At 36.4% G+C, this 12,646-nt stretch overlaps 1 protein-coding gene across 5 annotated transcripts in view; it reads left to right on the top strand.

Moving 5' to 3' along the window:
• Positions 1-12,646, top strand: part of CadN (neural cadherin) — a 610,878-nt gene that overhangs the window by 588,131 nt on the left and 10,101 nt on the right. For all 5 annotated transcript variants that reach the window (XM_089240252.1, XM_089240174.1, XM_089240398.1 and 2 more), the window contains 4 exons: positions 9,430-9,610; positions 9,746-9,912; positions 10,047-10,350; positions 11,474-11,654. In XM_089240252.1, coding sequence (XP_089096378.1) covers positions 9,430-9,610; positions 9,746-9,912; positions 10,047-10,350; positions 11,474-11,654 — 833 coding nt within the window. The remainder of the gene's footprint in view (positions 1-9,429; positions 9,611-9,745; positions 9,913-10,046; positions 10,351-11,473; positions 11,655-12,646) is intronic.

Raw genomic sequence — 12,646 nt, 5'->3', positions numbered from 1 at the left:
TTTCTCTTTTCCGATCTCAGTTCTTAAATTTCTCTAGGAATCTTACCTATACCCTCAACAATCGGCTGAAGTTTTTTTTTTCCCTTTAGAAAGCATTTTATTCGTCATTAAACTATACCAAGCATATATCTGTCGATTCGAATTTCCCCATTTGGGAAACATTCCATGAAAAATGAGAAAGGAACAGAGGATATAAGGAGGACTAAAGAGGGTAGGAAAAAAAAATTGAAAGAATCATTCTTAAAAAGCATTGCCAGCCTCCAGCAATGTAAATTAGTGATCCATTTCTTTTGGAAGTTTCTGGAAGGTTTAATGAGATCACATCCCAAACACAACCACTCTCGTGGAAAACTTCTTTTGACATCTCAATGAGTATGCGCTGAAATTTAGCTAATAGCTTCTGTCATTTAAATGCAGATCAGTTCTTGGAAGAGGAAAAATTCCAAGTATTATGTGCATCGAATTCGAAATGTGGAGAGAACAATTTTCTTTTATTATATCCCCCAAAAAAAAATATATAAAAAAAATTCTCTCAAAATGTAATTTCACTGCCATGTATTGAGAGAAGATTTTTCCTTTTCGTCCCTCATCCTCTTTCTCCTAACGCCAGAATCGCTATTTAAAACACTATTTGGAGCGAAATCATGGTGGAATAGGGCTTTACCTGAGGGTATTTAATTGTGCCAGTGAAAGATTCGAAATAGGTATTGATGGGGGGAAAAATACCATTTCTTTTTTTTTTTTTAAAGATTATGTTATGTTCGAGGAAATTCTCATCCGCGGTCCCAATTATTTCATGTATCATTTTTAAATCCAATTTAATATCCTTGGTTTCTGTATTAATTCTTAATTTCTACGATTCAAACTGGAACAATGCATGCAGGGTGAGTCATAATAATTACCGCGATGAACAAATGACAATAACTTTTTACATGAAAATCAATATTCGGTTCTCTCATAAACATACGTTGCAAAAAAGATCTGGACTTTAGTAGAAATGATTGTTATTCTGACCACATTCCCAATCATTGAGTTTTGGTCTTGGTGACAATATGTTCTGTAAGTGCCGACGCAGATTTCCCGATGACTTCTTTTTACGGAGAGAATTCTAGAGACCATGTATTTTTCCCTCCTACGCTAAAACAATGCAAAATCTCAAAATTAACCCTTTAAGCGACATACCCTCTCCAAAATGCCGTATCTTTTTTTAATGAAGTACGCTTTCTTCCGTTTTTCGGAAGGTAGAAAGTAAGGGGTATAGGGAAAATTGTTCATTGAGTAATCAATTTTACAAAATATCTGGGCTTGTGAAAGCTGAAATAAAAGGCTTTTAAGGACTTGAGGTGTCACGTTAATGCCGCCTAAAGGGTTAAGGATGCCCTGCAATTGGTGGCTAAAGCTATGCTTCAAAGTATCAGTGCTTTCAAATGGCATCAAAGGAAGACATAATAAAGCATGTGAAATTAATCATCAACCCTTCGATGCGTAAATATTTATTTTAAATTTACATTTACATATTATACAAATGTTTTTAATTTATAATCTACTACTGTTTCTAACTACTAGAATCCAAGAAAATAATTATAATAATTTTCTTTTGATGCCACTTTAATGAAATAATTCTAGATTTTCAGATATATGATGCATATGAGGGTTGAACTTCTTTATAAAATGCGTTTTCGTTAATATATCAATTTTTATGATGAAGTTATTGTCATTTGTAGGGCAATCTTTTGTCTTATCCTCTATAACAACTCGTATTGTCGATACTACAACTAGATAACTCAATTTTTTATGTTTTTTGAGAAAAAACGCGTTTAAACAATGAATGAAGTGTATATTTAACATTATATTACATAAAAACACAAACACGAATAACTTCGCCTAATCTGCCGTAATTACCGGAGTTCGTTGGGTAACAACAAAAAAGCAAATATATCGAAAAATACGAAATTTCTAATGCATTTCGACACGCTATGGGTGCCGTCTTCAGAGAAAAATGCAATTACAAAGGTCACAATAGACATAATGCCCAACACTATCACGCTGACCGGGGATCACACTTGGGTTGGTTATCAAATCTGAAGTCCCGGTTACTCAGCGGAAAGAATACGCCTGCTCAAGTTAGACACCATGTCAGAATGCAGAATGAACCTGAACTACGACTTCTCACTTGAGCAGACGTATTCTTTCCACTGAGCAACCGGGACTTGAAATTTGGTAGCCAACCTTAGTGGGATTTCCGGTCAGCGTGTTAGTGCGGTCGTATTTTTTTTTCCTCTGATGACGTAGTGTGTAGCGATGCATTAGGAATATTTTTCGGTGTATTTTTTTACGTTCTTCTTTCGTAATTACACACGCAAAGGATTATTTACTCTTCCATATAGAAGAACCCATCCATTGACATTACCACCTTTCTGCCTTCCCTCAAGCATGCAGCTGTGATGTTGGTCATCCATGGCCAGCTATGCAGTGAGTCAAAACTATTGTTAGATTACGTTAACATGGACCTCTTCGTTCTAGGAGTTGGGAGGTCCTGAATCTCCTAAACACCGTCATTAACTACGTACGTACACGTGGTACAGACTCCCTTACTGGGAAGTCATTGGGTTTAAAAGGGCTTGGCCAACAGCTGGGGTTGTATATCCATCCATCAAGTCATACCGTATCCATCATGAAGTACTGTAACACGATTCAAAGAGAATAAACAAGCATGCTTCCCTTGACTGTCTTGTTTGTTACATAACTGGAGTCAAATTAGGCTGCCATAAGCTAATAGTCTTGGCTCATAGCCAGAGAGTTTCGGAAGCATCCCCTAACAATAGTAAGATATTTTGCGTGATGCGTTGCACACACACACACATATGGGTTATTACTGTTACACAAAAGGGCGATGGTAATACAAGTAAAGTGAGGAATTTCCAGTTTGGAGTTTAGTAATTTATTTTCCGCTTGTGTCTAGTAAATTAAGTATCCTGTCCTAATGAGAAACTTGAATGGAAGTAGCCCTGGCAATTTTTTTTTCAACAGCCTCAACTGTAGCAGATACCGCAATTTGCTCTCACACACTGTAAAACGGAAACCTTTTAGGATGGGATTATATATATTTTTTTAGTCTAATTCGCTGCCGTAAATAATTAGAAGAAAGTAAAATAAAGTAGGCAGCCATTTTTTTTTAATCTTCTCTGTGAGTTATATTACTTTATTTTTTTAATTAGTGCAGCTTAAAACACGTCACATTTCGAAATAGAGTGTTCTAAGTATCTAAAGTTGTGTCAGTCTATGGACCCTCACTCATTAAAAAAGAAGTGGCATAATTAGGTTTTTTTTCCCTTCGTGAGTCTATAAAAAAAACGCTTCCGTCGTGAGGATTTAGTTTTAAAAAAATAAATTTCAAAAAATATTTAATTTTTAGGATTGTGCCCTACTTAAATTTGAAAAGGTAGCAGATATATTTCGAAATGCGTAGCCCCACTATTGTATTATGCTGATTCATTAAATTTCTATCTTATGCTAATTGGGTAGGTAAATATAGGATGGGAGGTAATATTTTTAGTAGGGGAGAATAGGTCATAAAAACAGTTGTTAAAAGAGTTCGTTTGCCATATTGGTCGGAAGAAGCATAATAGCGTGTGGGACGCAGTGGAGAAAAAAATTTAAAGGCATAAATAATAACTGTCATTCCCAATTTGAAAAGGTCTCTCCATAAAGATCAACAGACCCACGGGGCATAGAAAGAGAAAGAAAGAAAAAATTTAAACATTTCCCCCCCCATTCTCAGAGATGGCAGCACTTGTAACTTATATTTCCGTATCAGGGCCTCACGAGCTCCGGATATAACCACACATTTTTCTTCTCTTTTGCTTCCGTTTTTATGGCACTTTCAAGACTCGTAACATTAACCTTTGACCTGCCGAATTATAAAATTTGGATTAATTTTCCTAATTTTTCTCCTTTTATTTCTCTGTATGATCCTTTAATTGGGAGATCATCATCAATGGTACATCAATCCTAAGTCTGGTTCACCCTGGTTATAGCTGGCTGGTACATTCTGCGTGATTCAGTACCGTTGAGATCCAGGTGACTCCGAACCTTAACCTTTTTCCTTCAATCCTGTCTTCCGTCACGTCTCGCAGCAATCCGTCATGTCCATCGGAGATCATGTCTCAACCAGTGAAGGCGTCTGCATTTAATCCTTTCCAGGAATTAATGATTTTCTTCAACCTGAGTGTTAATAAGGGTCATTCAAGTATTACGATGGGGGGAGGGGGTTCGGATTAGCTGACTTTTGATGCCAAGGGAGGGGAGGAGAAAAGTGAAAATGTGCCATGGGCAGCTTAAGCGATCTGTAAATGTTCTGCTTAGTTCATTTTTACAAAATTACGTTTGAGGAGGGCAGGCCGCATCAGATAACCCCCCAGGGCCATATTTGGTCAGCAAGCCAAGGGTTTTTATACGATTTATCATTATATGACTTAGAGGGTGGGTCGCAATGAATTTATTAAAGATAAATTTTGAGTTCATAGCCTTCAAATAGCATTGAAATTAACAGAAATTGATTATAATAACATATAAAGGTATTTTCTTCCGAAATTTGAATTTAAAAAATATATTTTTGATCGTCGGGTGAGGAGGGGCACGAGGCCCCCTATGGCCCTCCCCCGTGTACGTCTCTGATCCCACCAATATGCGTTAGAATTCAGAAGGTCAGAGCTGATGACGAAATTTTACTGACAAGGGTTGGGGGAGGGGCTCGAAAATGACAAAAAATTTGCTGACGTAATACTTGAACTGCCCTATACTTGAACTCCTAGAGAAAATGTTTGTTCTAGGGGCCTAATGTTGAAAAAAATGTTTATTACATGCTCTCAACACTAACTTGCTTCTCGTTGAAATGAACTTTACACGGGATATCATCGTATTTCCCGTTATTTTGTAATTTCTGACTTTTTCCTTTATAAAAATGTGCCGTTTTCTGGGGATTTTTTTCAACGAAGCTTAGTTCAAATTATTAGTTTTTACTAGAACTGGTGATGAGTTTAATTTGTTTAATTTATAAATTGTGTTGTAACGAATATGACTAATTATTTATCTCTCATTTTTGTCATGCTAATTTTTTTTTAAACCTGAAATACGTTTTAAATCACTGCGCCTTTTCTGTTGGATTTATTTCAGTTGGAAATTTTCATACTGCTTTCAATCAAAATAATTTGGGGGTTTTGTCCCGATGTACTCAAAGAAATTCATCCTATGAAATTTTAATAAATATTCTCCGCGAAATATCGCTGCTTGAAATTCTTGATTTTCGGCTATTTCTGCCTGGGGAAATTAAATTTGAGGACTTCAAATAGAGCCTGGATTCTTAACGTGGGACAACATGATTTTTAAGGGAGGGGGGGCTATTTGATATTTTAAGGGAGCAATTAAAATTTTTTCGGAATTAAAAAAATTCGTATCGTTTGAAAAAAATAATTCACAAATTAATGAAATGTCATATTTAATGAGGAAATAACTTAAGTACCAATGAAAATGCTTCATATTCTTCATAGTCAATGAAAAAATAATCTCATAATACGTAAAATTCTCTTATAGGGCTTCCCTATTTGCCTCGAAGCTCGTTGGGTTACCCGTTAAGAAGCTACTGCGAGAATCAATATACTACAATGTGACTTGGGCTTCATGGAATTTTTTTTTTTTTTTTCGGTCCGCACTGTCTTAAAGGTTTAAAACTCATGCTTTAGACCAAGTCATAGGGCTTTGGGCTTCCAGTTACAGGGCCTTCCAGTTTTTGGGCTTTCTTCACATGAGTTCTGAGGGTATAGGGAGGAAGGAACACACAGGATAATTTGAGGTTTCAGAACAGTACATAGAGAATCTCCCCAAGATGGTGGGGCATGGCCAAAAAAAAGGTTGAGAAACACTGGAATAGAGGCAAAATCAGCAAAAATCAATTATTTCAAACATGGATATCTCTGAATTTTTATCCAAATGGGGTCACAGTATACGCAATGAAAAGAGACACGAATTTCCCTTAAGGATATGTTTTTGATCGGCGACAATATAAAAGAAAAAAAAAACATATTTTCCCCAAAATTAATCGAAAACCTTAATAATAATTCCATCTGTATTTACATCCTTTTATTTCCTCCAAAAGCCTCAAGTGTTTCCTCCTCATTAGCACGAAATAATCTTTCCTGCGAATAAAACAAATGTTTTCTAATTAGCGTTACACACAAATTCTATAATTTGTGAGATAATTCATTTAAAAATTTTATCGAAAAAAAAGCAGTTTATTAATTTATGTAAATCTGTTTTACTGTGATGAAGAAGAAAAGGGGAAAATAATTGCTTAATTTTAAATTCTTGTAATTTTGCAAGATTTTTATATCTACGTTTGAATTCCCTATTCAGTATTTATACTTCCATTGTGACACTTCATTAATTTTTATCTAAAATGTTAAAGAATGAAATTAGTATAGATGGGGGGGGGGGGGATTCAATGTGTGTGTGTGTGTGAAAATCCTATTTTGTTCCAGAATCTGGAATATCATCATCATCATGAGAAATCCTCGAAGAACATCAAGAAAGTTTTTGATCGGGGTGTATTATTATGCGCATAATTTTCTGTTTTTGTTGACATTCTTTTATATATGACTTTAATTTCGGACTGTAATTTTCATAGACACTGTTCGTGAAACACCTATGGTAGTCGTCGCCATATGACGAATATTGGTTTCGGCAAACCGCTCAGCAAATCGACCGCTGACAACTTACATTTGAAAAAAAACTAAATAACCTCAAACAGAAGTATCTCCGAAAACCTTGATAATAATTCCATTCATATTTACATTCCTTCATTTCCCCAAAAAGCCTTAATTGTTTCCACCTCATTAGCACGAAATAATCTCTCCTGTAAATAAAACAAATGTTTTCTAATTAGCGTTACACACAAATTCCAATTCATGATAATGCATTTAAAAATGTTATAAAAAAAAAAGCAGTTTATTAATTTATGTAAATCTGTTTCACTCTGATGAAGAAGAAAACGGGAAATTAATTGCTTAATTTAAATTCTTGTAATTTTGCAGGATTTTTATATCTGCGTTTGAATTCCCTATTCAGCATTTACACTTCCATTGTGACACTCCATTAATTTTTATCTGAAATGATAAAGAAAATGAAATTAGTAAGTGGGGGGGGGGGGGGGGAAATTGAATATGAAGAGTGAAAATCCTATTTTCCTCCAGAATCTGGAATATCATCATCATCATGAGAAATCCTCGAAGAAGATCAAGAAGGGTTTTCTTCCCTACAACAGAAAATCTCATTAGCTGTCTCGAACATCTTCCTGCTGATGAATTGCCTCTTTTACCCATAGCCTAGGACTAATTACATATTGTTTGGACTGTTAATTTTCTCATGTTAATTGATATTTAATGATTATTGATTGTCCCTAGGGCATTTTCCCAATTTTCTCCCTTCCTTCAAAAAGGCAAAACTTTCACCTTCCGAGACTGTATTTGTCTCGGTGACAAAGAATCGCAAAGAGAAGAGAATTATTTTTTTTAAACGCACACATAATAAGTTCATTTTCGTAAGAGTGAGAAAACAAAATTAAAAAGATATTAATCTGCAAATTACGTTGAGGTGCCACGTTATTAATCATGGCGTCTCCCTTGTTTGGAACTGAAGTTTAATCGAGTTTAAAATTTAAATTAATGCGCTCTCGCCCGTGTGTGTGTGAAGGCAGTGGCTGGTGGAGGTTGGCGCTGCCTTTGTGTGTTTTCCTGGGTGGATTTCAAAGTAATGGCTGTGCTCTAACTTGTCTTTTCCTCTGAAGTCGATCGACCAAAGAATTTTAGTTTCTAATTGTCTGTGATTTCTAACATCGTGAGAATATTCATTGATATCTATGGAATAATGCAATGGTAATATTTATCCATATGTTTTTGCCCTCAATGCATTAAATGTCTCTTAAATTCGTAAATAGTTTGAAATTCATAAAATTTGAAGGAATTGATGTATTTGTGTGTGTGAATGCGGTTTGCGAAAAAAAAGTTATCCTCAAGAGAGGAGTTCTATGTTATATTATTTATTTATTTATTTATTATTATTATTATTATATATATATATATATATATATATATATATTTTTTTTTTTTTTTTTTTTTTTTTTTTTACAGAAAAAATTAGTTCATATTTCTGTCGATAGAGGGAACTGCACTAAAGCAAATCACTGGAAATATACAAATCAGAGTCCTATGAAATGCGAAATTCAAGATTCACGGCTCTCATTTCTGAATTTCTTTTTCACTAGTGTTTACATGATATTTTCATTGTGATGTTGACATTGGTGTGAAAGTTTTGACATTTCAGCAAGGAATCGCTTGCTGTAGCTTTAAGAGCGTTTCATACACAGAAGAGATTGAAGAAAGGTTCGGGTCCAGATAATCCTGTTATTTTATTTCTTGTACTGTCCTCTATCGACAAAAATTTGAACTCTCTCTCTCTCTCTCTCTCTCTCTCTCTCTCTCTCTCTCTCTATTTTGTACAAAAAAAAATCCTCCTTCGTGAGAATAACTTTTTCGCGAACCCTAGCAATTCCTTCAATTTTTTTGAATTTTTGGACTATATGCGAATTTACGGAATACCCTGTACTTCGTCGAACGTATCCTAAATATAAACATAGTATATAGGACCTGATATTCAGTATACACATTTCAACATCAATAAAATCGTAATGACTGCATTCGTGAACGAAAAACGAAATTTTCATGGGAGGTGTCCTTGTAATATTGATGTGAAATGTGTGACCACCATCAGCAACTACATTGCGTAATGTGACACTTCAATATTTTCTTGTAGCTAATCTAGCTGGATTTTCATGTCAGAGTCCTATGAAATGCGGGTTATACGACTGGCATCTCATTTCTGAATTTTTCTGTTACTGGCGCTTGCATGAGACTATCATTGTGATGATGACATTGATGAAACGCATTATTGCATTGATGAAGTTGTTTTACTTCAGTCCACGAATCGGTGACTGAAGCTTTACGAACATTCAGAAGCTTTCGGACGTAGAAGAGATCGAAGAAATGTTTTGTGAAGGAATTCTGTGATTTGTTATGTACAGCGTCCTCCATCGACCAAAGTTTGAACTAAAATTCCCCTTTTTAAATAAATAAAAAGAAAATCCCTCCTTCGTGATAGTAACTTTTTCGCAAACCACATACCAATTCCTTTAACATCTATACATTTTTAAACTATTTACGAATTTATGAGAGAATTGTATTTCTTTCCCGTCATTTAGTTCTTCATTTGGCACCAATTTGGGTGTTGTAGTATCCAGTAGATGAGAAGAATACGTCGATTTCTTTGTTCAATGGGAAATTGTTTTTTAAAAGAAAATCTTTTTTTTCTTTCCTGTAGATGTATGACTTGGGTAATCCAGGTAGCTCTTCGGGAAGCACCCGAGGATGTCGTCCTTCGGAGGAAGCTTGCCAAGCCAATAGCATCACAAGAAGATGTGAGCATGGTACATGCGTGGGGACTTATAACTCGGCGAGATGTATATGCTATCCTGGCTATTTTGGCATTCGATGCGATAAGGGTAAAAATGTGTTCTTCATATCGAGTCATGGATACTGACGTGTATTAATTAAGGATTTTTCTTGACTTCACTTATCAAAAAACTCAATAATCTACGCTATGAAATTTTATTAAAATGATCTACTATTATTTCCAGAAACGATATCCAAGATGTTTCAACAGAACAGCTATATAAAATACGCTCTATCATTTGAACCTGATCCATACAAGACAGATATACAGCTTCAATTCAGGACAAGACAGAAACACGGAGAATTGCTGAGAGCAACGAGCAAGCATGGGCGAGAGTATTGCATCTTAGAGGTTAGTTCGTGTCCTATTTGCCCGTGATATGTTTCGATTCAGCTTTTTTAAATTTCGATTGTTTGTCATTCGATTGTTGATGCCGAGAGATATTTCTTTTCTTTGTAAAATTCGTGATATTGTCTGATATCTAGATTCGCGACAAGAAACTGCGGCTCCGTTTCAATCTGAATCATCTGAGATCATCCGACGAGCACGAGCTGTGGTTGCCACACATCCAAGTGAGTGACGGCCAGTGGCACACGGTGCGAGTATTGCGACACGGCAGCACGGCCAGCGTGTCTTTGGACGGTGGCGGTGGGAGGAGATACAACGAGCTTCTGGAATACGAGGGCCAGCACCAGCTGATGATGATCGAGAAACAGAACGTTATCGCCGGCGGAGACGTGCAATACGTCGGTCCCGGCGTCACTGTCGTCGACAATGACTTCCAAGAAGGTGTGTTGTGCCATTTCGGAAAATAATACAGTATTTTATTGAAATGGTTCTCAACCTGGGGCCCAATGTGTCCCCCTTGCAGAACTGGGATATTCTAAGTGGAGCCATGACAAATGGTGAAAGGGGGGGGGGCACAGAGATCTGTGAATAGCTTCCAAGTGAAATATGGTGGGGGGGGGGGAAATTAAACTACACTTTCAGAATACAACTGAGCTAGCTGTCCAGAACCAGGGCCATCTTAACCCATGGGCCCATGTGGACATTACCAGAGACCTCATATCCATGGGGGAGAGGGCTACACGCTGAGATCTGGTACTGTTATTTTCAAATTTGTAAGTAGGTGAATACCTTTTTTCCCCGCATTTGCAGTCATACCATGAAACTCGAGAGACACCAGCTTTTTGAATGTTGGGGTCCAGTCCGTTCCCGGCATACCAGGAAAAGCAAAGTTTAATAGGGATTCACAATATGCATTTAGCCAATGCAATAGATGTTTAGAATAAAGATATTCAAGCATGTTCCAGAATCTGTAACTCAAATTTCTTGTCATGCTGGCCTTCTTCGCTGTTTCCCAGCATGCCGACTGATGCGGAGAATGCAGTATGTAAGCTGTTTCTTCCAGTTATGTATGGGCCCCAGAATATCACTTTGCCCCAGAACGCACGTTGTTTAGACAGTCATGTGTAAAACTCTCACAGGAAGGAAGCTCACTGAACTCTAGCCCAGGGTGTCGGATGGTTTGAGTTATTCCGTAGGTTCGTTGGATCGCCGGTATTTTAAGCTGCTCTATTTTTCCCGTATTATTTGGCTCTTAAGAAGTAAGATCACCTATTTTCTCAGTTTGGCGACAGGGTTCTGAAGATCTATCTTTTTTTATTGATAAAATTTTCTTTTTTTTATAATAGCTTAGTTTTGCTTAAAGTCAATTCGATAAGTATAGAAAAGGTCTCGCTCTTTGATGGGATTGGGGAGAGGGGACTAAGGATAGAACACATGGGAGCCACGAGAAGAAAATATGGTCCAATGGGGGCCATGAGCTTAAAAATGTTGATAAACACCGTTTTATTATTTGTACGGGAGTTTTACAAATAAGGTTTTTCTTTTTCTGTTCTCGATGTTTTAGGTTGCATGAACGATATCCGTCTCGACCAACGTTACTTGCCGATGGAGAACGGATCCGAGAACGCAGCGGTGCTGGAATGGAGGAACCTAATCAACAAGTGCCCATCTAATAATCCTTGCCAGGGCATCATATGCCCAAAACCATTTATATGTGTTGACTTGTGGATGTTGCACGAATGCAGGTAAGCCCTTGTAATCCGCTTTCTTCAAACTCGACCACATTTACGTTAGAAATAGACTCTTCTTTCTGTCAGGGACTGAAGAAAATTTTTGAATTTTGGGAATTTTCTCATTCTTACATATATAAGTTCGTCGGAAGTGCCCTAAATAATTTATACACATTTTAACATCAATATATCTGACGTCAACTAATACGTAGTGCATGGCCACCATCATCAACTATATTTTATAATGTGCATGCAGCGCGAGACATTTCAATATTTTCTCGTAGCACATCTGTTTGTGCACTGTCATCTGCACGTGTAGCTGGGTTTTGCCATTATACATAATCATTTAGAGCAGGTTCTTCAACCTTTCTCAGGTCGCGAGCACTGCCTATAGATATCATCAAACGAAGAGCACCCCTACGGCAACGTTGACATGCGTATGCCTGAAATCTGCTTTAATTGTAATTTTTGAATGCAATTTTTACAGGGTGTTTAACCACTTCTTCGTGTCAGAAACGGGCATCCGTTTCTTCCCGAAATTGACTTGCCCGTGCTAGCACAGGCATCGTAATCTTTGCCACCTAGAGGGGGGCTAACGAAAAGTAAGCATTCAGCTAAATCTCCACAAATGATACGGCTTCATACAATAATAACAATATCTAGATCATTATAAGCTTGTAATCTAATAACATAGATATATAATTTAGTTCAGTTAAATAATCTATCCAAAAAGTAGATTATTTATATGCATTACATGAATAAACATTCAAATAAAAGCTTTTCAAATTCGTTTTTTAATTTCAAAAAAAGTTAATAGGCGAATCAAAATTTTAATATTTTCAAATTAAAAAATTAAATACGATTTTCTGAAATTGGTTTTTGTCCTAGACATAGGACAAAAACTGACATTTTCTGTGCACTTTTGTCATGCATTTTTTCTGTGCATTTTCTTCACTTCTTAGAAATCCATCAGGCAAGCGGTTAATTGAAGCTTGCTTCACAACTGA

This window comes from Pholcus phalangioides, unplaced genomic scaffold (genome assembly GCF_987345545.1).
Source record: "Pholcus phalangioides strain wild (caught in Gottingen) unplaced genomic scaffold, Ppha-v1.0 ptg000001l_1, whole genome shotgun sequence".
Taxonomy (NCBI): domain Eukaryota; kingdom Metazoa; phylum Arthropoda; class Arachnida; order Araneae; family Pholcidae; genus Pholcus; species Pholcus phalangioides.
This window is presented reverse-complemented; position numbering and strand designations above follow the sequence as displayed.